General features: G+C 40.3%; 2 protein-coding genes across 6 annotated transcripts in view; one reads left to right on the forward strand and one right to left on the reverse strand.

The window, feature by feature from the left end:
• Positions 1–1,935: 1,935 nt before the first annotated feature.
• Positions 1,936–24,761, reverse strand: part of LOC124069380 (SPRY domain-containing SOCS box protein 4-like) — a 68,705-nt gene continuing 45,879 nt past the window's right edge. For all 5 annotated transcript variants that reach the window (XM_046408521.1, XM_046408522.1, XM_046408525.1 and 2 more), the window contains one exon: positions 1,936–4,874. In XM_046408521.1, coding sequence (XP_046264477.1) covers positions 4,747–4,874 — 128 coding nt within the window. In that variant the 3' untranslated portion in view covers positions 1,936–4,746. The remainder of the gene's footprint in view (positions 4,875–24,761) is intronic.
• LOC124069382 (GTPase IMAP family member 4-like) lies at positions 15,964–17,490 on the forward strand. Its single transcript, XM_046408528.1, has 3 exons — positions 15,964–16,022; positions 16,334–16,833; positions 16,969–17,490. Exons 1-3 carry the CDS (start codon positions 15,992–15,994, stop codon positions 17,473–17,475), a joined length of 1,038 nt encoding a protein of 345 aa, XP_046264484.1. The 5' UTR covers positions 15,964–15,991; the 3' UTR covers positions 17,476–17,490.

Below are 24,761 nucleotides of genomic sequence, written 5' to 3' on the forward strand. Positions count from 1 at the left end.
CAGTGCAGCTTTGTTGCCCTTTTCCTGCTTCAGCAACCGTTGGGGTTAAATGTTTGAAATGAATGCAGCAGTAGTGTGTGCAGCATGTGGGCTGGAAGATGAAGTAGATGCTGGTCTTCAAAGGTTATGCTTAAATGTTTTATTCATTTTCAAAGAATTTTATAGATTTTGGTAGTTCATAGGTGCCTTCATAACTTATTGCTGATGCACATCCATATGAAAAGTGTTAGTCCTTCAGACATTACTAAGTATATTTTACTCAAATATTGCACTATGGCACAATTTTCAGATAGAAATATTGTACTTTTTACTCTCTGTATTTATTGATAGTTACTTTATACTTGACTTACATATGTATATAAATATTTGCCGGCAATAAATAATGTGCTGTACTAATTTAGGACATTTATTTTGGTTAAAATGTCGAATGTCAGACATTCACTAGAGTATCTTGAGTAGAGTATTTTCTTTATATTGTAGAACTGCTACTTCTGCATTCTGATGACTTTTCTGTTGCACTCTCAGTTGGCTATGCTGGTGCCAAGATTTATTTAGTTGTTTTTTTTTTGTTTTTAGATAAGAATGGAAAAGTGGACCTGACAGATGTTTCGGATCAGTTTCCAGATAGACAGACCTGATCTATACAGTAGATTTAAAACATTGATCTTGATATAAAAGTGCGCTGCTTTGTGCTGCACTAAGACGCTAAATAAACTGTGACCTCAACACACCATGTGTGTTATACTGCCACCTTTTTTTTTAATTGGATCCATATCATTGGCTGATATTAGATGTTACCATGTTATGTTCATTGGGATTCACAGAGGACTTGTATTTATGTTTTCTACAAAAGATTTGTCAAGTACACAGAAGTTGTAAATTCTAAAATTGTTGGGGGCAGATACTTTTGTTGGACCCCATTTGGCTCATGGGCCTCTGTTTCCCTACCACTGCTGTATAATTTACAACTTTGTGGACTGCTGCTGCTGGACTCCCTCTGTTTTTGTTTATAATACTGCCTGCACTATTTCCCATCTGCTTTTTTGCCACACTTCATGAGTAAATTTCGTGTGCCAAAACCTGGTCTGACTGCACTGTTGGGCTGAAGTGTTAATAAACCTGCATTGGCTGCCATCTGTTGGAAAATATAAAACTCTGCTGTAAATCACATGGTGCTCCGCTGTGTAGCCTTATCAAAGTGTAACTCCTGGGGCCTGCAACTTGTGTCAGGTTTTAACTGGGAAAATAGAGAAAACTGTTGATGAGCTGACTGGTTTTGTGTGTGTGTGTTTGTGTTGGTGAGGAAATTCTCTGATGCTGTTAAATTGTGTGTTGCATCCATCCTAGGCAGGATTGTGATGCAGAGGCATCATTACACCATCTGTCTGCTACTGATTTGTCAAACATCATTCCCCTTTGTGTTTAGATACAGTGAGCTGAACCTGATGAGACTGATCTCATATTGTGCAGTGGAAACATAAAGCCTGTAACCACATCAGGCCTCACTTATGTCTGGTTTGTCCCACTCTGCTGCGGTGCCCTGCACTTTTCACTTTGAGCACATGGGTGACTCCCTGGCTGAGCGTGAGCTGTATTCACAGCTGCAGGAGCTGATGAGCGGTGCATTAGCTGTTTACTTTCTGAAGTGGGAACTGCACACTTGACAATTGGAAGAACTTACAGCCAAATACTTTACGACCCAGTTTTCCTTGCCAAGGTCTCCCTTGCTGGAATAAACGCTCCCGCAGACACAATTAAGAAGCTGAAGATGTGTCAGCCCCAGTTGAACCATCAGTTCAACTGGGGCTTCACTGCAGCTCTGTTTTGAGTTTGTCAGAAGTCTTTTGTATACTTTATTTTATGTATATTTTAGTAAGCATTCCTAAAAATCCAGAAGAGGTTGAAGGGAAAGAAACAAGGAATATTCAAAAGACATTTTTGAAATTCACTTGGCTTTTATTCACATTTCATATCTGTTGACATCACAACTCCACCATCTGTCCATACATTCTACTACTTTTCTTAATGGTCCTGTTCTCCTCATCCTAACTGATGAAAACTGGAGGTAAGAACACCACCATTACAAATAATAAAAATAATATTAACAGCAACAACAACAATAATAATATTAATAATAATAAAAGCAGCATTGAAGAAAACAACCTTTCATTTCTCTCTCCCTTCATCGCCAGCATCTTTGTATTAAATTTACCTGAATGTAACCATCAATGATCAGTTAAAAAAAAAACAAAGAACTAGCTTGTGATAAATAATCATCATCATCATCATCACCATCATCATCACCATCCTACCATCATCAGAATCAGACTCCACACTCACAATAATATTAATAACAATAATGTAAGATACAAACTCAGAAGTTTAAAAAAAAAAAAGTGACTCAAGCTTTTTTTAGGAAAGAAAACATGATTGGTCTACAGTGTGTGTGTGTGTGTGTGTGTTGTTGTTGTTGTTGTCGTTGTGCATTGGTCATCTGCCCCCTATTCTGAACCAGAAACGCATCTGCTCTGCCGCTGCAGCAGCAGTAATGTTCCTCCATCCCGCTCCAGTCTTTATTATAGATCCAGCGAGACCAGATCTGCTCTGCTTCTGTTTTGTTTCTTTGTTTGTGGTCATTAAGACAGTTGTGTGGAGTGCAGAAAGATGCTGTATGATACCAGTGAGCTACAGCTGGGTGCTACAATACCAGGTGAGGCTCTTCCTACTGCCAACAGCACGTTAGCACTAGTTAGACTAAGACGGGCCTGTGACCTACGGCTCCTACAGACACATTCACGCACTCCGTGGATGAACATGAAATACTTTGGTTGTGATTGACATCATGACACATGGTTTAGTGACCTGTGAGAAATGGTTGTCAGTACAACAGTAACACTACTATAAACCACAGGCAGTTTTATCCTGTGTGTTTCTTAAATAAAGCCCTTTTCAGACATGCAGCTCGTTAATCACGGTGGCAATCTTAATAAGTCAGACCTTGTAACATTTCCATAACACTTCCCACACAGTGCAAGTCCTAATTTAATATCAGCATTAAGGCCACAGCAGCACAATGTGGGCACATTAAAGGATTAAATGCATGTTTTGTACCCTTATTAAAGGGCCTAAAAAGTATTTTCTCATTCTGCTTCTTACTATGATCAGAGGAGTCCTACACAAACACAGAAATTTATATATATTTGTACATCTGGATTCAAATTTGATGAGTAATTACTGAGTTGTTTGGGTCAAGCAAACCTGATCAAATTACACCCACGCAGACCAGAAAAGGAAATTAGATGTCTTTTAGATGGGTGCTTATTAATTTCAGAATATTTAATGTTACAGGGAATAGGTTTTCAGGAACATAAAGAGCACTGAGACAAATTTAATATGTAATTATGATTTGTTGAAAAGACATCAAAACACTGTAAATGGGTGAATTTTAAGTTGTCGAGAGGACTGTTCTCATGTCAGGTCAGACTATAAAAAGGATATTTATTTCTCTTTGCCACATGGGGCACAGGTGGTTAAAAAAAACTTGCAAAATACTCATGCGACTCTATTTTTTTTTTAAACTTTCTCTCAGACTAACTGCATCGATGAAATGATGACTATCCTGTATATAAAAACACTTTACAAACAGCATTTAAGCAAACAGGAGTCCAAATGTAATGCCTTGTCATTCTGTACTTGTGTACTGTCTGACGTGACATGATATAAGAGAATACACGGCAAAATAAAATGAGTGTTAATAAATAAATCCCTCTGACAGCGGTCATTAAGGAAGACTTAAATGGTAAAATGAATGTTAAAAACCATCAGTGATCTGCTTTTCTTCCTTTGCATCACTAATGTTTAGCTCCACCGCTCCTTCTCGCGCACCACCTGCTAAGTAGTGTACGAGCACCGTGAATACAGCCGTGACGAACTTTTGTATAACCAATTCTGAATAACAAAAAGCCATCACTTAAACTTAGAAATGCCGCTTACTCCAAGTCTGAAAAGGACTCAACTCTCATTACATGTCAGCATAAAGTCAGGAGATAAGTTCTGCATGCTTTACTTCTTATTACTGGACCTTGCATACAGCTTGCAGCCATGTTTTGCTCTACTCAGTACTCGAAGTGAGCTTTTGGTCTGGCCCCGCGTCAATCAGATAAAGACAACATTAGTGCTAAAATCCTCTTGGACATCTGGGCTGTGCAGCCTGCCACCTGTGCTAGTGGAGACTATGAATACACACTATGGTATCCAACAGTAATGATATGGTCACTGACTGTGTGTGTCAGAAAGGCCTCCAGGGGTAGGATTAGTGTGCTTCTCTGCGCAGTTTTTTATTCTCATCACTAGGTGGCAGTGCTCATCTTAACACTGTCACCTCTTAACTACACCGAGCCATCAGAGGATGGGGGTTTCTGGATGAGTGAGAAACTGATGGGATACCATCATTAATAATTTATTTCAAGTCAAAAACGAAATGAAAAAAGCAGCTGGAAATCCAAAAGAAGCTGGTGCTGTCCTGCTCTTTGTCTGAAAGCCTGGGCTTTCCTTAGTCAGTTCATCCACCACCTTTCTCTCCATTCTTTTATAAATCCATCTTTTGTAGAGCTATGGTGCTCTCAGTGTAGACATTCTTCCATCCAGCACTGGCTCTTTGCATTCTTTATTTTTTTCATCCCTCCATCTTTTTCTGGTGGTCCGGTTTGTGTCCGTGTACTCCCAGTTGACCATGCTGGTGTCAAGTCACTGGTATTGGAGGTAATTTTTCAGGGACTGTGGCAGAGGGAGGCTCTCGATCTCCTGAAGCCGCTCCCGGCCCAACGCCAGGCGGGCGGCACGTCGACACAGGTCCATAAGAGGAAGAGGCTCGGCTGAGGAGAGGGAAGGAGAGAGAAAGGTAAAGTTAGGAGAGGATAATGTTCAGGAAGGAAGGAAAATGAGGAAAACACTTCAGAGAATGACTTGTGTGTTGCTCTTGACCTGTGACTTATGGTTTGGTTTATGTTTACACTTGCTCTTCTGCCTTTAATACATGCATAATACATCTTAATATTGGTTATGCATGGATGAATGAGAAACACAAGTAGACGAAGAGTAGAGACTGTGATGATGCACACCTTTTAAATATTTAAACTCAGTCCTCACATACACACACACACACGCCAACAAACAAAGCTGTTTCTACTGCCACATTGCTTTAAGACCATTAAAACACTAATGCCATCTGGGTCACCCTGACTTTCCATCTACTTTCATAAGAAGATTTGGGATTTGGAAAACTAGTATAAATGTCTATATATTTGTGCCCTCTACACTGTGAGTTCCTGGTCAGCCTTTTCTTTGACCTTCATCTTCACCGCAGGGTTAAGGAGGTAACAGATACAGGAGGCTGCGGTCTGAGCTGCAGGGCACACAGAGCCCAGAGGAGACGAGGTGGAAGGATGGAAGTTCAGGGGAAACCTGTCTGAATCGTGTTGTCTGGTCTCTTGTTAAGGAGCTTTAATAAGCACATCCACCTCTACAAGTCTGTTGCAATTCCAATCAACAAAACCAACCCAAACATTTTGGCTTTACAACATATAAAACACTTAGACAGCACCTTCCAGGTTGTTGCTTTTGCCAACTAAATGAACATAATTTGTATAATGGCTCAAATGAAACATTTGGTTTCTGATCAGTCAATCAGTATGTATTTTAAATTCATCAGCTTTACAGTTCTCCATCAGAAAGGGCTTTATATAAAATACAACATGCTGCAAATTAAAGTGTAGTTTTAGTTAGTTTAGTTTAAAAAAAAAAGTGTAGTCTAAAAGTGTTATTTAAATGTGTCATATTTAATTAACATTTCATATGCTCTGCTCTTCTCATTTTCAGGTGAGGTGAGTTGCGAAAATTAATTACGCTGTCACTCAATGTTGTAGCTTTTGTCTTTTCAAACAACAAAAAGTGATTACAGACCAGTTATAAACACTGAAAGCTAAATCTAATTAAATAAGACAAGGAGTCAGAAGGGATACAGTTTAGATGACAAAATCTAAGCAGACATACTGGTTTGATGGCGGACAGGTAACATGACTGTTCAGTTCAGAAAAGTGAGTCACCACCAGAGAACACTGACAAGTTCATTTTTACACTGATCAGTCACACACAGTCTGACATCCAGTTTTCTACAATCAAGCCCAGTAAACAAACGATAAATAAAGACAAACTGCCAACACAAATATAATCATTTAATACCACTTGACTCTTTTTCCTTCTGCCTTCATTATGTGTTGACCACTTGGCCTCGTACTGCAGCCTCTCCATGTCTGTTTTATAGTATCATCAGTTTCAATTAATAGTAATGACTGTGTCTGATTGGCCTAATTACACAGCACAGCACAGTGGGAGAGAGAAGAGACATGTTACCAAAATGAACTCCATGATAAAACAACCCACTCATCCCTCCTCAGACCCCTCCATCTTGGAAAACACTCACACAGTCAGGTACACACTGTATCGGGTGCACACGTAGACAATGCACTGCGCTGTGTATGCAAAAGTGAAACTAAGGAAGACACCATAGAGAAAGGTGGGGGGGAGAGAAACAGTAAAACATAAAAAGGAGGGACGAAAGGTCAAACAGCATCAGGGATGCAGGTTGTAATCGAGAAAACCTCCAATCACCTGATGCGTGAATGTGTGAAGTTGCAGAAAAGGAGCTCCTGTAAGAGGAGATACCCATCAACATAATTTATCTTATAACAGGCTTTAATTAGTGGTACGTATCTAATTTTGGAGGTGTGAAGTGTTTGACATCAGAGCATCACAGTCAGTCTATCAGTCTATCTCTCCCTGCTGTTCCTATTTAGGAAAAAATACACACTGCCATCACACACTGTAATTCTGGACGTCCTCTACCACCTGCTTCTGTAGCTGCACCGCTGTGTAAGTGTGTGTGTGTGTGTGTGTGTGTGTGTGTGTGTGTGTGTTCAAGGTTAAACCAGCAAGATAAAAAGGACAAAGCATCCTCTACACATACACACACATACACACACACAGTAGTCAAAACATCCACCTCAGCTCAACATGTGTGTGTCCTCACAATGTGACACGCACATGTTGACATTTCATATTAATGCCCATCCACGCTCACAGAAACCACAGTTCTTCACTTGTGCAAAGTGACGCGCTGACACTGTTGACTTTTAATTTGCCCTCTGTTTGACTGCCAATTACTGACATTATGAGAGCTGCTCTCATCACGAGTGCAGCGGATGAATGCTGTTGTAAGGTAGCTGAGCGGCATCAACATCAGATACAGTGAGCTGCAAACAAGTGATTCACAAAAGTCCTTTTGTGCGCACGTATATGGTAGGTTTGCAACTAACAATTACTTTCATTATAAATTCATCTGGTGATTTTCTTTTGACAAGATTATTACGTCAGTCTATTCAATAGCAAAAGTGCCCATTACAAGGCCCAAGGTGATGTTTTCAGGTTGCCCGACAACAATCCAAAATCCAAAGACACTCATTTTAACTGAAAAAGTGAGAAAATAAGATAACAGGAGCTTAATGCAACCGAATATCTGAGATGCTGAAACTAGCAAACGTCTGGCCCTGACATGACGACGCACCCTCGCAGAAGTACAGCATTAATCAGCCCAAAAGTCCAATTGAAAGTCCAAAATCAGTCCAAAAGTCCAAAATTACAGTTTATCTGTTGTAGTCTGTGAGCCCCAGTGAAGAGTTGGTTAACTCCTTCCCTATTGGTTGTGGTATATCATTAACTCACAAGATAAGACTGGTTGCGTGATTAATATTTCATCAAATAAATTGGAATTTGCCTTCAACGTAGCAGTAAAACACTGGGAAAGCCTTGCATATTTTCCTATAGCACTGCACTGTACAGCTGAAGGCTTGTCTTTAATTCACACACTTGATAAATGACATCCACAATAAACTGACTGTCAGAATTGTTGTTAATTTTCCAGAGACTTACTGATCAATTAACTGACTAATGGTTTCAGCTCTAATGTATGCCAACATATATAAAATGACTGATAAAGTGCTGCCCACAGTGGTGTGTGTGTTATTATTGGACTCTGAAGTAGTCACAGTGTGAGAGCTTGTGAACAACAGAGTAGCTGCTCATTAACAACTCTATATATAACACACTGATGCTAATCTGGCTTTACTGGCAGCCTGGTTGATGCCCAGAGAGACAGAAAGCCTTTACTGACACCTGCTTTTGATTGGCTGAAATGACATGATATAAAACCTTTACAAATGATTAACTACAATGTGTGGCAAGGTGTACAAACATATGATGGTTATGTACACAGCCTGTTGCTATCTCTGTCTGTCTGACATTTGTTGCTGGACAGGTAGTGTTCAGCAGGTTTTTTTTAGAGCTTTTTCACCCAAAAAGAGCTGCCTGCACTGTGGACTATCAAATCAAAGCAATGAACAGAAAATACAGCGAAGCAGCAGAGCTGAAGGAGAAGGCAGAATCAATGGGGCAGAGAGACCCCTTTCCACACAGGCATTTGCTCCACTGTTAATATAAAAATACTAAATTATAGCAGTGCAAACAAGGAACAAATTAACTATAAACACTTGACTTATGATTCTTGTACGTTATTGTGATCATACCTTTACAGCTTACAGTGTATTGAACATGTGCTACAGAGTGTTATGTGGGTATATACAGTAGAAGAAGCCAGGCGTCTGTTCACAACATCGTTCGAGCTGTAGGTGAGCCAGTAGCTGCTACTGTAAGTTAGAATCGTCTTCACATAAATCATCTGCCCTCCAGTTGTGTATAGTGGCCTTCGATTGTATTAGACACATAATTAACTGGCTTAACAACTTCAATTACAATACACAGTGCACTTGTGATAAGATTTATTCTGAGTGACACGTTTTCTATCATGTTTTATCCAATCAGCATCTCCTCAAGTGGTGAGACAAGCTAACGAGGACACAAAGTGAGGATGAACTGATCAGCAGCGGGTCATTTACCCTTGCATCATTATACATCAGTGTATAAATAGAAACTGCAATTCAAAATGCTGCTGGACTGAATGCCACCCTGAGATACAGAGGAACAGAGAGACATTTTGCTACTTCCATTAAAATAACCGTTTTCTCGGGTCAGATAATATCTGTTCTGGAGTGTTGCTCTTTGTTGATCTCTTCAGAGCTGAATTAAAATAAACAGCTAGATGATTCAACCCCTGTGAGAAAATTGGCCCATTAGTGCAGAAAAAAAGAAGATTATGCACATGAATCATGTTAAGTGCTCTCTTTCCTCTTTATTTCAGCGCCTTTGTTTGCAGCACTGAGACTCAAACCAGCAACTTCTCTGCAACTATTTGGTTTCTCCACCATCTCCTGCAGTTGATTAATTTGCACGAAGGTGGCTGACCTCTATGAATTTCATGAGAAGGTTTACACTGATGAGGACTACTAGACAATACCAGATTGATACCATGTGTGATGTGATCCTGGCTAGTGGTGAACTTCTTCCCTGATGAGACACTTTATATGGATATGAATTGCGACCCTGGGTCTGCTGCGACAGGAACAAGAAGTAATAGGGGCACACAAAGTGACATAACGCCTGTAATGAGATGCAGTGCATGGCAGTGCAGAGCAGGATTTACTGTCTATAGACAATGATAACGGGAGAGAGGGTGAAAATGGCAATGGCAGCATCACTTTTATGATAGATGTAAAAAGTGACCTGAAGGTGGACCGAGAGCTAAATAAAGCCTGACAGATGACAAGTGAGTTTAAAAGAAAAACTGGAGTCAGTGGTAGACAGAAAACACATAGAAGCTGAACTGAAATCTGCGTGAGGAAGTATAAAGTGTGATGACAATGCAGCTGTTAAAGCAAATACTCAGGTTACGGACATATAACGATTTCTTAGCAGATGATACTGAGTTGTGTCATGAGTTGTCTCAGAGTGCGTTAACAGCAGAAGGTGGAGATGACAAACACACATTACCCAGAATAGATAGCTCAGGAAAACACAATCCTCTCCTCTTTAGTGCTCTCTCCTCTATCTCTCGGTCTTCCTCCCTCCTTTGGCCACAGCTCCATTTCATCTGTAACAGTACACCTCTCGCCTCTTTGCTCCTGCAACGCTGCTTCACCAGCAAAGGAGACACCCGTCTGCCTGATTTCTACTCTACTCTTCATCGCTTTTATTCCTTGCCCTTCTTTCATGCTCTTCTGTTTCTCATCTTTCTCCCTCTTCACACTCTCCAAGGTCAGAGTATTTGATCTTCTCTGGCACATTAGAAATGATCGCTGTTGGGTGAAAGCTGTATTATCTTCAAAATGTCAACAACAGACAGAAAACAAGTGAGCGTTTAGCTTGATGACAATGCAGTTTTTAATATTATCCGGTTGGTTTTGGAAGTGCTTCTAAGCCCAGGAGGCTGAAGAATTTAGAAGAGCATGTAATCCTTTAATCCTTTAATTAAAGTCAATAAATATGAAAATGAACAAAACTCTAATTACTAGGCTTTCACACGACAACAGTGGTGGAATTTGAACAAATGTACAAGCCCTGTGCATGCTCATAGGCATGTGTACACAGAGTAATCAGTTAAAATTACCAACAGCTCAATAATGTGACCTCTGGCACATTTCACAGCAAACGCCGAGCCTTTTCTCTCCCAGTCTAATGCCATCGACCCACTGCAGTGTATTTTCCTGTTAGCATGAAACCCGAAAGAACAAACATTTACACAAAGGAAATCCACAAACTTGTCTCACAAACATACTGACAGGTAGAAATACAGACGGAAAGAGCATGCACACATGCAAGGTCACGAATACAGGAAATCAAACTGACAAACACACACATCTCCAAATCAAGGAAGATTTTTTTTAAACTTCAGTGTGAAGTAAACAATGTATACAGATTCTTTGAGTCAATAGGCCCCATTGAGTCACACTTAGGGTTGGGTACTGAGCAAACTGCAGTACCTTTTGGTACCAACAGAAAAGTTGGTCAACAGCTGTTTGTATGTATACAACATTTAACAATGTGAGAAGCTTCCACGGATCAATAAACATCCAATTAACCTAAAGTCTGCAGCTGTGTGGAATATATTAAAAAATAGAGACAAAGAGGAGAATCCCTTCAAGTTTTCCTTGCGTAACCATCAAAGAAGCTATAAGCTGTAGGTTATTAGAGGCTACCAGTATTTTAGCTACTTTAACATGCAAACTAATAGGCTTTCAAGAGCAAAGGAACAGGAGTAAAAAAAACTAATGGAACAGCACATTCTACAGCAACAGTTTCCATACTAGTAGATGTAGTAGAGTAGATGTTTTATGACATACAAATAGTGGGCCAAGTTTGCATCTTTCTTGAAGGCAGTGAAAGCAGCAGATGAAATGACAAAGAAATTTAAACATTTTGACTTTCATCATCCTCAGCTGGAAGCACGTTCATGATGTTCTGTGCTTGACATAAATAAAAAACCTTTTGCAAGACAGACAGATAAGATGACTAATTAAGTAACCATTTCAACAATTATCTGATATGAAAACAGCTTTGATTGGAAACTGAGGAACTTTAGCTAAATCTTCTGCGGCGGCTGCTTGATCACTCAGAAAGAATACCAACTGGAAATGTGAGGAGCATAGGGGACAAAATCTGCAAAGGCCCAAAACTTCATTCAGAGGGGAGCAGCCCTGGGACAGTGGGCTGTTCAGAAATGATATCAAACACGTTTTGTGCTGTGGGACCGGTAATTTATTTTACTTTAAGAGCTCTACTGCACTACATGCTGACCAATGGATAATCTGAACTTTGGACAGCAGCCCTTACACACAATGCAGTGTCATAAATATGACACCTGTACTGCAGATCTGCTCAGAGAAGACAGCAGTGCAGTAAATAACAACTTGCTGATGTTTCAACTACATTCTGAAGATCAACAGCCTTACCGAGAGAGCGGATTAATCCTCATGTCACAACAGAGAGAGGTACTGAACAAAATAACTGTATTCAAATCTCACTAAAAACCAAAATAACACAACAAAGGAAAAGTTAAACAGGATGTGTAGCTTTACTCTTGCACACATTTGTGCTGCTTTCTAAAACACACAGAACGTCCTTCATAGCCACTGTGGGATGTTGCCGTTATCCGTAATTAATGTACCGCCATCGGTGTTCTGTATCCTCATCCCCAGCACATTGTGATGTTACACAAGCTGTAGCAGTAACGTTGCTACAATCCACAGAGGATCTGTAAGAAAACCATTTTGCACTAAAAGAAAAGAACGCAGCCCACTGTGGGAGGACTAATGGCTACACGCATAGTTGTGGAAAGTCCGTCGCACACAGATATTGAAGAAGAAGAGGAGGGTGTGAAAATGCTGAATACTTTTCTGAAGCTCTCCTTGAGCAAAGTCTATGCTGAGATAGTTGGCTAAAGCTAACTTTGGTGCTTAAAATGTTAAAATGCGCGTATGCTGTGGTATGAATCATATTTTACCAGCTACATTAGTGTCACACAGAAAGATGGGCCCTGTGGGCAGAGCTGGCTAGTTGAGAGGAGGTGGTGGTAATATAAGCCATGCCAGTGTTTCTTTTTAAAGCCCTGTTCATACTTTACCATCCCGCATTACTGTAAATCCACTGTTCACCATCTCCTCTGGGATGAGAGGCAAAGTGATAAGAGAAACAGGAGGAGGAGAGATGTGAAGCAGAGGTAGGAAAATAAAGGGAGCGGGGGAGGACTGGGGAGAGGAAGAGGAGAAAAGAGCAAAGGAGATGAAACAGAGAAAGATGGGAAGAGGTCATGAGCCGAGCAAGGAGGACACACACACAGAAGAGACGGTGATAAACAGGAAGAGGAGCAAGCTCAGTCAGCCTGTCTGTCAGCTATCCTTGACAATTAAAAAAAAACGCAGGGAGGTGGACATTATTCACAAAAATGTCAGCATAAGAGGAAATCTGTAAATTTACTAAGCATACATTCAATTAATATTCCTGCTTACATGCCGTTTGTCAAACGTAATGAATGATTCTTCAAGCCTGTGTAATATGCAGATAAATTGCTGACGTTCATCCACTGTGGCAATTTGCTAGTGTGTTTTCTTTTAAAAATACAGGCATGATTAAAGATAACTTGTTCACAGTCTGACACAGAATGACAGTAATGACAAACCTTTATGAGATAAGGCAAAAAGAGCGAGCACATGTAATTACTTGAAGCAGCAATAATCAATATTTTTGCGCAAACAACAGAAAAGAGGACATGATGAAGGATAAAAGGTGTTACTTGTAGTAACTAACCCACAGCAAATTATCACTAAACTCTGCAGTTCCCCACAGCTCTACAAAGTATTTTAGTGTCTTTCAGCTCCCTGTTTTGATTTCACAGCCTGCAACATTATTGTATTTTATATTTTGAGTGCAAGAGCCAAATATTTCTAAAAGGGGACTTGATATTGGAAAGGAAATGATGCTCTGCGTCTGCTGTTTTGCTGTTTCTTGTTGCTCTGCATGACTTGTGCTCTGTCTTGAGAGTTTTATGTTTTGTTGCTGTTGCTGTCTTTATAGCAGCTTGTTATCTTCATGTGTAAATGTTATTACTTTACAGTTTCAAAACATCTGGCCAAAGGACTGCAGTTGAAAATTAGCCAGCTGGCCCATTGACAGAAGCGTTGATTAATGAGTGTGTTGTTCTTATAAATGAAGTGAAATAAAGCTGTTTGCCAGCGTGTTCACCATGTGTGCCTATATTGTGACACAGTCCCAAGTGGCTAAAAGAATAATTACTGCAGGGGTTAACCATTTACGTGCTATCTGTTCAAATGTTAATGTAAATAACTCAATAAGAATGCAGTTCCAGTAAGATGAAGGACAATATTTCTATTGTTATTTATTCAAGAAATTACTAGAAATGTATAACGCTCAGCCAAAAATTATAGAAGAAATTTCTGGATGAGCCTCAAACATATCTAATGTTCTCTTTGGTCCTTGGTTGTGTAGATGACAGGAAAAAAAAAAAAAAAACAACAAGTAAAAGAACAAACACAGATGTAAAGAAAAAGCAGATGAAGATCAGATGGAGACAAAGTAGAAAAGATCAGAGAGTCTTAAGATCAAAACAGACCAGAGAAAAAACACACAGAGGGAGGAGGAAAAAAAGGCGGAACCTGGTGGAAACTTTGCTCCTGCTGCTGTAGCTTCAGTGGATTACCGTATGTTTGAATGAAGGTGGTAAAACAACACACACTCACACACACACGTGTTCTAACTCGTGTGCACGCGGGATCTCAGCAGAAACGTGATCAAGCCAGACTGTGATAACAACCTGGCTGATCCTTGGCTGGCTTTACCTGTCGGGTCAGAGTGTGTGTTGATCTGAGCGCATGTTGGAGATCAGAGGGAAAATAACAAATGCCTAAGAGAGGGAAGAGAGATAAAAAAAAGGTGCAACTTTCCAGCAAGTTGTAATACCTCACCTCCCTAGGTTTAAGATATAAATCAGCTGATGTACAGGAAGAGGTAAAAGACCTCAACTTTAGAGTAGAATACAGACTGCACATTATGTGTCATTACCAGTAATGCCCACCTCCACTTCCATCTGAAGTACAACTCACAGCTGAACACAGCAAGTTCATACCTGCAGTCTGGAAACTGTCATTCTGAGTAATGTCGGAAACCACTAACTGAAGTAAACTGATGAATAATTTGGATACAAAGAGGTAAATTACGGTATTACATCACAATCGAATGCATTACACTCTCAAATATGAGTATCTGTGTATTTTTCTTTGTGTACTATCTAATTTACTACCGTGCCTCCATAAAGTTTCTTCGCTGAAGGATGAAGACTATCGAAAAAGACGGACCAGTCGTGAGAGCTTTGATACTCAGGGGGAGGGAACAAATTCACACAAACAGACGAGCAGACGAGCCTTGAGACGTGTAACATGTGAGAGGCCTGCTGTTTTTAACAGGTTGTAAAACTGATTCATCAGGAACTCAACATGTTAGGACAGATTCAGATGACACATGATGGGTCAACAGTTCCACTCATTTGTGGATATTTCTTGTTACAGTTAATGTATATTGAGTGATTTGTCAAAATTCATGTTAAATGTTACATTTCAGGAGATCTCATGGATATATGACCAAATTTTTCAACTGTTTATTTACTACATACATGCATACATGTACATATGTATGTATGTGTGTATCAGAGCATTTAAAATATTCTCTATGCTGCTGCGCTGTGACTTGACTGTGACTGTGGTTTCAAAAAGTTAATATTGTAAAGTCTGTCAGCAGTTCATCCATCATGTTCTTATTAGTGTTCCATGGAACAATTAAAGTATTGCCCCTACCTTTTTACTGCCTTGTAATAAAGTTCTGTATTGTGAGACTAAGCAATCAATATAATATGCACTACAGTATCAGGATGTACTGGAAACCTTTTGACATTTCTTTGACAAAACTCTGTTCTGTGTTCTGATGTAATGCAACAAACTGTCAGCTTCCCTGCAGTACAACTTTATTCCCTCTGTTGTGAGCAATCTCACGTGGCTCATCAAAAGCCACCCAGCAGTGAGAAACACTAGTTAAACACTGACACTGACAACAATCTTTTATCCTTCAATAAAACAGTAAAGCATCAAATATAGTTGGAGGCTTCCTGAAAGAGAGAGTACAACTGTAAAAAACAGGAATCATAAAAGTTTGGAAAGCTTTATGTTCCTTGTGAATGCAAAATCAGTAATAAAAACCGGGAGGAGTCTCAGTCAACGTGTTGATAAGGAGTATCTCAGATACTGAGCCTTCAAACAGTAAAGTAAGCGAAGAGGAGGACGGTGCAGCTTGAGAGACTCAAACAAGCCTGTTAGTTCTGCAAACCCCGTTTCAGGGATCATGATGTAGTGCCACTCTCACTGTGGAGGGATATTATACTTGAGGCCTCGAGGAATCACCCACAAGAAAGACTGTCACAATGAGAAGCCACAACCCACCAGGAAATGTTGGTATGTTACTTTTTGAACATGAAATGCAAATTTGTTTAGTCCCCAACCAGGAAAAAGTTTAAAATAAGGAAAGTGAATTTTTTCATTTCCATATGTCTTTAAGATAAGGAAACGGATAGATTCAATCATTCAACCCAGTCTAGTTGTAGAAATGTTTTTGCTACATTTAGTGACTTCAGTAATTGATCCATGTATAATACGCATACTAGACAACACTGAATTCCACATTCACAAATCTTTGGAATCCAATTTGGTAAATTCAAGTCAGCGACAGATTAAAAGCTTCCTCTTTCTTGTCCTTGTCACTCCAGCCTCAGGAGAACTTAATATTTTGCTGGTTGGTCCCAGACGGACAGGCAAGAGCTCTACTGGTAACACCCTCCTGGGTCGGGGTCAGGTTTTTGAAACCAGAGGAGGAGAAGCGAGCACAGCTGCCAGTGCCATCACAGCTGGACGTCGCGTAAACGTGGTGGACGCACAGGGTTGGGGTTCATCTGAGGAGTATGTTCCCAAAGAGGAGAAAATTGAACTGCTGAGAGCGTTGTCTCTCTGTGGACCTGAAGGACCTCATGTTGTTCTATTAGTGATCCCCCTGTTGGACTTCACTGAGTCTGAGGGGAGAGCATTGGAGAGGAGGATGGAGATCTTGACCTCTACAGTCTGGAGACACACGATGGTGTTGTTCACATGTGGAGATCAGTTGAGGGGAAGAGGGCGCAGTGTGCAGGAACACATCCAGTCAGGAGGCCCCGCCTTGCATTGGCTGATGCAGAAGTGTCGCTATCAATACCACGTTTTTGATAACAAGGCAGCCGTCATTGGCAAGCAAGAGAGAAGAAAGAAGGAGGTGAAGGGAGGTGAGAAGAAACTGCAAGGGACTTGGCAGAAGAAAATTGTCAAGGTGGTGGGAAGGAGGAGCACAGGAAGTGAGGGACACGGGACAAAGGAAGCAGAGCAGGAGCAGGTGAGAGCGCTGCTGAGTAAAGTGGAGAACATGTTGGAGGAGAATGGAGGATGGCACTTCTCACTTCACATGTACCAAAGGTTGGAGGAGGAGTGGAGCCGCAGAGAGCAGGAGCTGAGAGCTCGACTGGCGGCAGAGACAAATGTGGCAGATGTGGGAAGTGTGGGGAGAAAACAAAAGACAGCAGACCCAAAGGTAAACATGGAGCCAGAGCAGGAGCAGAGGTTGGAGACCGAAGAAGAAGAGCAGGAAGATAGCCTGAGGGGAGACCAAGAGAACAAAGAAGAATATGTGGAAAGGAAGATAAATAGACGGGTAGATAAAGAGGAGAGAGCGAAGGCAGAGCTGAAGAGACTGAGCAGTGAGGAGGACTCTGACTACAGAGAAGAGAGGAAGGAGAGCACTGAATTAAAAACTGGAATGATGTCTCCATATCTGCCTAATGGGGGTCAAAGGTTAGCCTTTAGTGCACCCAGAAGGCCTTCCTAAATTAATTACACTTACAATCACTGTTTTGCCTACAACATCCGCGGCCATTATACTGTGACAGTGAATCCTTGTTAACGCCGATGGCCAAGAACAGCTGCAGCCCCCACACAGGGCTTCCGAGGCCTGACCTCTAAAATTTTTGGAGATGAGACAAATGCAGTCACTCTCAAAATGTGGAATGTTAAAGGGATAGTTCAACATTTTGGAGCATCTGGTCTGGTCTGTAAATATGATGCTACAGCCAGCAGCTAGTTAGGTCAACTTTGCATAAAGACTGCTAAAATGGCTAGTCTGGCTTCCAATCTTTAAGCTGTTTGAAGCTGTTAAGAATCATCATATTGTACTGTTGTATCTGTGCTGTAAAATATTGTTGGTCACATGTTCAGTCCCCATGCAGGCTTGTACACATAAAGTTTTTCATAGCAGGGTTGCTTAAATTGCTTTGGTTTTGCTTACATTCTCAAACTCATGGAATATTTAAGAGATGAGAGAACATGCAACAATCACTCAAGCAATTAAAACCTAATTTGCTCGCTTGCAAAAGGCAAATGTATAAAAAAGAAGCTGTTGAAAAAGTTGCAGAACGGATAAACTGTGATAAAGCAGAAGGGCTGCTGAATATAGAGGTTCTCATTAGCATTCTTTTGCATTTCTTTTGCTTTTTCAATTCGCAATCACTGTCACTGCATGCAGAGTTTTATGGCACAACTGAGGGACGTGTGGTCTTCCACCCATTTCATTACATCTGAACAAATTGTCAGTTGGCTTCAGGGAATTGCTGTCTCTCCTCAGTTGTCGCAGACAGTTAATCTTCATCTCTGGCACACATTCCTGATGCCATGCAAGGCCACTCGTGTTATAACCAACGAGGTCAGTCTCAGCCTGGGACATCAGGCATGACCAGAAAAAAGCCTAAAATACGCAAAATCAGATTAAAAATATCTCTGTCCCTCACAGTGGAATTGGTTCAGTTCATTCAAACTGTTAAGTAATTATAAAAAGCCAAAACGCTTCGAGGTTGTGGGTGGGTAGTTTCTTATTTTTTGGAGCAATAAAAAGATTCTGAGCACAGTATTAATTTGTGAGGTATGGATCACAGTGAGTTTTTTTTCTCTCAACAGCTTCCTTTAATTAGACATGGAAAGCCACTGTGACACTCATTTGGTTCCTCTCCACAAATGGGTATGTTTACAGGGTTCAATTGCAATCAAACACCACACCAGATGCTCTCAGCAGTCATTTCCTCTTGGCTGTGTTAAGATATCACTGAATTTATTTGTGAGTGTGTTTGGTTGGAATCAAAGCCTACGTGCTCATCTTTGGATGGCACACATGTGAGTTTGATGCCAAAATGTAATCAAAGAAGTATTTTTTAGAGTTTGCTATGGAACTGAACCCTGATTTAAACGTTTTATATTAAAGGACAGAAAAACTCATTTTCTCTGTCTGCTTCTTTCTATGCGTAATGGATCCTACATGAACACACAGCTCTCTGACAAAGTCAGACTAACTTTAGTTATTTTACACGACAGATTTCTCTATTAGTGGTTTGTGTGCGTACATTTCTCAGTGGTTTGCAGTGATGATGGAGATTAGATGAGTGTTTGAGCATTAAATGGGAACCTGTACTGCAGCCAAGTTTTCAGGGATTTAAAATTTCGAGATAAATATAGTTTTCTAATTAGACCAAATTAATGTCAAATTAAAGTTCACCTTGTCTATAGATGTGACTGTACAGACCGAGTTTCTTGTAAAACAAACACATTAGCATTTAACTATAGCCCTTAAAAGTGGCCATTTATCAATCTTGTGCAACAGCACAATAAGTTTTCTTCCTGAAGGACTTTGCATGGACACCTTGAACATAACTATGAATCAACTGTTATGTGAGAACATATAATCTTTTTATTGGGCTTCACTGAGCAAGATGAAATCTTGAGAACAACATGGCAATGCCAAGCCCCTCGAGATTGATTTTATATCTGCCATCAAACAGCAGGACAAGCTGATGATGCACAAACTGTCTTATGTGTTACACAATATTTATAGCACTCATCTGGGCTCATATGGTTATCAAAACTCCATCTAAAGTAACACAGGTAATCACACTGGGTCAGGAATCCACTTCACAGTTCAGCGGGGGACACTAGTGATCCCTGAGGTAAAGTTAAATTAAATAGAGGGAGTACCTAATACAGCTTTGTCCATTCTGCTGTCACTTGTCTCACTTTCACAGTAATGAACATTAACCTGCAGGTTTCTGCATGTCTGTACAGTATCAACACTGTGGTCTATGAGCAGCTCAAGATGAATTTATTTGCTTGTGCCAGGCATGAAACAACTGAATTACAAGATTAAATTACAGTACACTAACTAAGCACAGTCTGTACAGTGAGGTTACACTGTATGTGTTTTTGCTGTAGTGTATGTTAAAATGCTGTATTTGTGTGGCAGATGCTATAAGCATAGAGTGAAGTACTGAAAGGTCAAGATGAAAGCGTTCAAATAACAAAATTCTGGTCCTGTTTCTGAGTACATAATATAATGTGGAGATATTCACTAATGAAAACTGCTGAAAAACTCAATTTTGCCAGACAAAATCAGCAGTCGACAAAGTAAAGCACATCTGTGGTCCACCAGCACATCCCTGACCAGATGAAACTAGACACAAATGTTAAACCGTTCTCTCTGAAATAGCTGCAGATAAAACAATCATTGATCATCTACAAGGGGAAAGAAAGAAAACTGTTTGTGTTGGATGATGAGATTGATTTAGGTTTTTTCAGGGTATGTGCAGTACACGGGCAGCTCCAGGGCACGATTAGCCCAGCTTGACACAAAGACTGGCAGCAGGGGAAACTGTGAGCTGAAGTTCATCAGACAGGACAAATACACTCTCAGAAATCCAGATCTACCTTTAATACACATAATTCTTCACCTTGATTACATAACTGCTCTTTGCTGGTTGGTCTGGGTGGAAGATTTATGATGCAAATTAAGCAATTAAAATGCTTTGGAAGAAACGCAGAACAAAGGTTGCATCCTTTGTCACCTCCTCTTTTTAAACAGGGGAGCTGAGGTGATAATAGGAGAGAAAAGCACCAGCACAAATTGTCAAGTGTGGTTTTTATTTCTAAATTCAACTTCACTGCACATTAAAGAATTGTTGTCTCTTTAGAATATCTGCGACTTGCCTCCATTTACCCACTCACCTTCTCCGCCTTTAGGCTCATAAACAGAACAGTCACTGTTCAACATGACACCGCTGAGGTGAAACGACCTGCAATGCAGCTACAAACTCCGTCTACGATGATTCACTGCAAGGTGACTTCCTCTACTCCTTTTTAATCCTGCACACTTCACAATGGATGTCCTTACTGCATAACAGCCATCCATCACACACACAAGTCATCTTCTTCAGAGGTGAGTAGCCATGAAAAGTGAACAGGGCAAACAGGCTAGAGAACAACCTGAGTAGCAACTGATCATATCGAGACAAACGTTTTTAAGACAGCCACATGAGGACCATTTATTAAACCTAGTAACTGTGACTACACTGCACTGTAATGAAGATTAAAGCAGGATTACACATCTGAGACAACAGCCTCAACATTTCTTTTGCTCCTAGTGACTTCAGCACTGCATGACAGTGGACAGGGCAGCAGTGAGAGGCTGGACTGTAGTACCAGCCAACAGAGCAAGCTTCAGCAGTGGCCGGGCACAGGGCCCAGCAGAGGGCGAGGGGACGAAGGAGCAACGTGAATTATACAGAGAGACAGAGATACAATGATGGAGAACTAGAGGGAGAATGACATTTAAGAGATAGGACACATAGTAGGAGGGAGGGACATACTGGGAAGCGATGAGAGAGAGAGAGAGAGATCCATGACTACCTTCAGAGATAAAAACTGAAAAAGACAGAAGCAGCACAAAGGCAAAGATGAATCCTACAGGAGACCACAACACCAAAAAACACTGAGCAGGACACTGAAGGGACAGGTGCCAGACTGTAAAACGATATCTTCAAAGAAATCATAATGCTTGTATTAGCTTCTGTCCTGCTCTCTTCAACCTCCTGTATGAAATGCATTTTCATATTTGACTCAATATAAAGAGTCAAATTCTGTCTCCTAGAAATGAACACAACTCATTTGCAAAAGCATATGCGTTCATAAGGGGAATGGAATTGCAGCCTGGATTATGTTGAGTGGTAAAGTTTAATCGACTGAACGAATTGTTACATTAATGTGTCCCACCTGGACATGATTGGGGTGGATATGCAAAGTACAAAGTGTGAAGACTCCAACCTGTGGTCAAGTTTTTTTTGTTTTTTTAAGTTTAATGTTTCAGAAATCAAATAAAATAAGTTATCAGTGAATATCTTACTTATGTGGTCTGTGTCAACATCTTTGCCACCTATGTTAACTAGCAATATTTCCTCTTTATGCTAGCAGAAAACATTATTGTTAACCAATAAATCTCCTTTATAAACATATTTGCTGTCAGTTAAAGTCATGAAAAAACACAAGCAGTAGAACCTGAGATTAATAAACTGGAAAAATTTTGTACAGTAAAATATTATGTATTCAAGTAGGGTTTCCACATCATCCTCAGGTCAAGCGCACAGCGACATTTTCACACAGCCACTCAGACTCTGCGGTGTTTCACTGGAGATACAGAAGCAAACCTTTCAGATGTGTGATACTTTCAAATGTACAACACACACACACACACACACACACACACACACACACTGTGATGTTCAGCTGCCGAGCAGACAGGACATCAACATTAAACAATTCAGACTGAAATGATGATTATCTTTATCTCTAATCTGCGGAGGCAGATTTAACAGTGTGCACATTAAACCGCTTTGATATCCATTGGGTTTAACGTGATAGCAAAGCAGACTGTGCTTTAAACTGTCACTCAACTTCAAAACACTTTCTAAAATCCATCATTTGGGTACAAATCCCTAAATGATCCCACAGTCACACCACTTGCAGCAAGAAAAAGGCAAAATCTGTCCAGAGCTGTCATGTCACACAGGGACATAAAGTTTTCAGTGTAGAAAAAAACTGGTGTGATGATGAAAACCACCAAACCACGGACTTGGTTGTATAATTGAAACCAGCAGCGTCGCAGGTAAGACAGAAAAAATATGCCCTCTGCTGTTCAACTCTGAGTTTAATGGCCTCATTAATTAATTAATTTCACAGATTTAATTTAAAACCACAGATCAGGGTATGTTTGATACGTTAGTAGGGATCACTTTGAATATTTCACACTTTACACCCGTGTCCTTTGTATAGCTGTATTTTTCTGGACATTTCTGAGACAAACTGTATGGATGAACGCCAAAGTCCCAGCCAGTTGGACCGAACATCATTCAGACCTTCCCTGCCAGCTCCACTGAGCCCATGTGTGAACAGAGCAGCTCAATGTTTGAATTTTAACTTTGTTTATTGTGGATTTTGTCTCTTTATTTTTGGCAAAGGAATTACACTTGAAATAATAGAGTACAGGGAGCTCCACAAGGCCTAACATCTGCACTGGGTTATCTATATGAGTTTATATGTGAACTATTCATACAATATTGGTGTTTCATTGTTAAATATCACAGTTACAGTCAACACTGTTATGTTGTGACATCTCAAAACTGAACCTGATTCTCTGGATTTTTTTTTCACTAATGAATGATGCATTTGCAGAACAAGTTGTGTTTGTATATTCATATCTAACAAGATTGAGATGAAATGAGTGGCTCACACTATGTCACACCATGATCTTTAGGCCATGTCTGACTTTCACAATACATGGGATCTGTGGCCACATGTCAAAATGTTAGAAAGTTTTGACCTAAAAACAATTACTCAGTATTTCACATATTGTGTAAGAACTGGGGGGGAAAAAACCCCAAAAACTGTACGGTTTTGAGAAGATGCTCTTCAGACAAAAGACAAATGTATCAGAGGGCAGATTCAGGTCTCTTTGACCTCTTTGGGTTGCTAGTCTCTGTTGTTTGAATATTCAAAGCAATACAGACACCAAGTGCAGACGTTAGTAAAAAGTAGTCCTGTGCTCACAATGCACATTCAGTGAAAACACAGAAAAACAATGTCAGTGGAAAGTCTTTGTTCAGCTGTACACTGAACTGATTTACTTTTCTTAATTTACTTTAATAATACAAAATGTGGGCAGAAATCAAAAGCTTTCCAACGTATTACTCACATTATAAGAGTAAAAAAAAACTATAAGCCTGAGATCCTCAGTATGGCACGCAGGGCCTTACAGTCAAGGCTTTTATAATTGGGATTGGGATTTGTGAAAAGTGATTTCCCCAAGCCAGCTAGGTTTCAGACAAAAACTTGTTGTGTCTTGTAGTACTACAACTGTTGAAATGAGGAAGTAACGCTCACAAAATTAGGTTGATTACTGACCTACTGCATGTATACATGGATCTACTCTTCAGCAGGCTACAGTGCATGTAAATGTGACAAGGACTAATGCCACTTACTGAGGACAGTGAGAGGCGATGTGAAGAAGCCTTTGAGCCAGTCACCAGTCGCTCAGTGGCAAACAGCGGAGGATCTTGCGTGAAGGTGAAAGATTGTGAAAGTGTGAATTAGGAAATAACTGGAAAAGTTCGAGCGTGCTTTGTTGACTTTTCATCTGACATAAACAAAATCCATTACATCCCAACAGGATTCCTGAGCACAAAGACAAACCCCTTTGATCTGACCAAAGTCATGACCTCATCCTCACAAGACATGCAAAAGACAAACGTTAAATTTGAGTCGTCATGGAAACGGTGCAACTTCTCTTCAACAGTGGCAGATGGACCCAATTCAGAGCGACTTCACAGATAGGCTTAAGTTTATGTATGGCAAGAGCAATAGCAGATGGTTAACGGTTAACTCAGACAGTGAAATGGTAACTGAAAAGCTCTCTGTCTACGGGAGGTCAACACAGTATTCACTGACATTACAGAAAACACACACGTAATTCAGCAGCCACTAAAAAAGAAGAAGTGAAGTGAATGAAGCAACAGTTGAATAAACTGACAGAGTTTCATTCACCGGGCAAAGAGAGAGAGAGACAGGGAGAGAGGGCCAAGAGACCTTTGAATAGAGCTGAATCCATAAGCACGCACAAAGGAGCTGGGACTGTCAGTAAATTGGTGATGTCAAGAGGCCAAATTGAAGTGTTGATTAGAGGCCGATCCTACAGCTTCCTGAGCAAAGAGCCGAGGAAGCGAAGACTGGGGAGGATTTTCTTGCTCTCAT

This window comes from Scatophagus argus, chromosome 13, assembly GCF_020382885.2.
Source record: "Scatophagus argus isolate fScaArg1 chromosome 13, fScaArg1.pri, whole genome shotgun sequence".
Classification (NCBI taxonomy): domain Eukaryota; kingdom Metazoa; phylum Chordata; class Actinopteri; family Scatophagidae; genus Scatophagus; species Scatophagus argus.

Excerpts from the sequence above, each read along its gene's own strand:
- LOC124069382 (XM_046408528.1), top strand. The coding sequence starts at position 15,992 with ATGAGAAGCCACAACCCACCAGGAAATGTTG. Across the intron at positions 16,023-16,333 it reads CAACCCACCAGGAAATGTTG|CCTCAGGAGAACTTAATATT; the intron begins GTATGTTACTTT and ends TTGTCACTCCAG. Across the intron at positions 16,834-16,968 it reads ACGTTTTTGATAACAAGGCA|GAAGCAGAGCAGGAGCAGGT; the intron begins GCCGTCATTGGC and ends CACGGGACAAAG.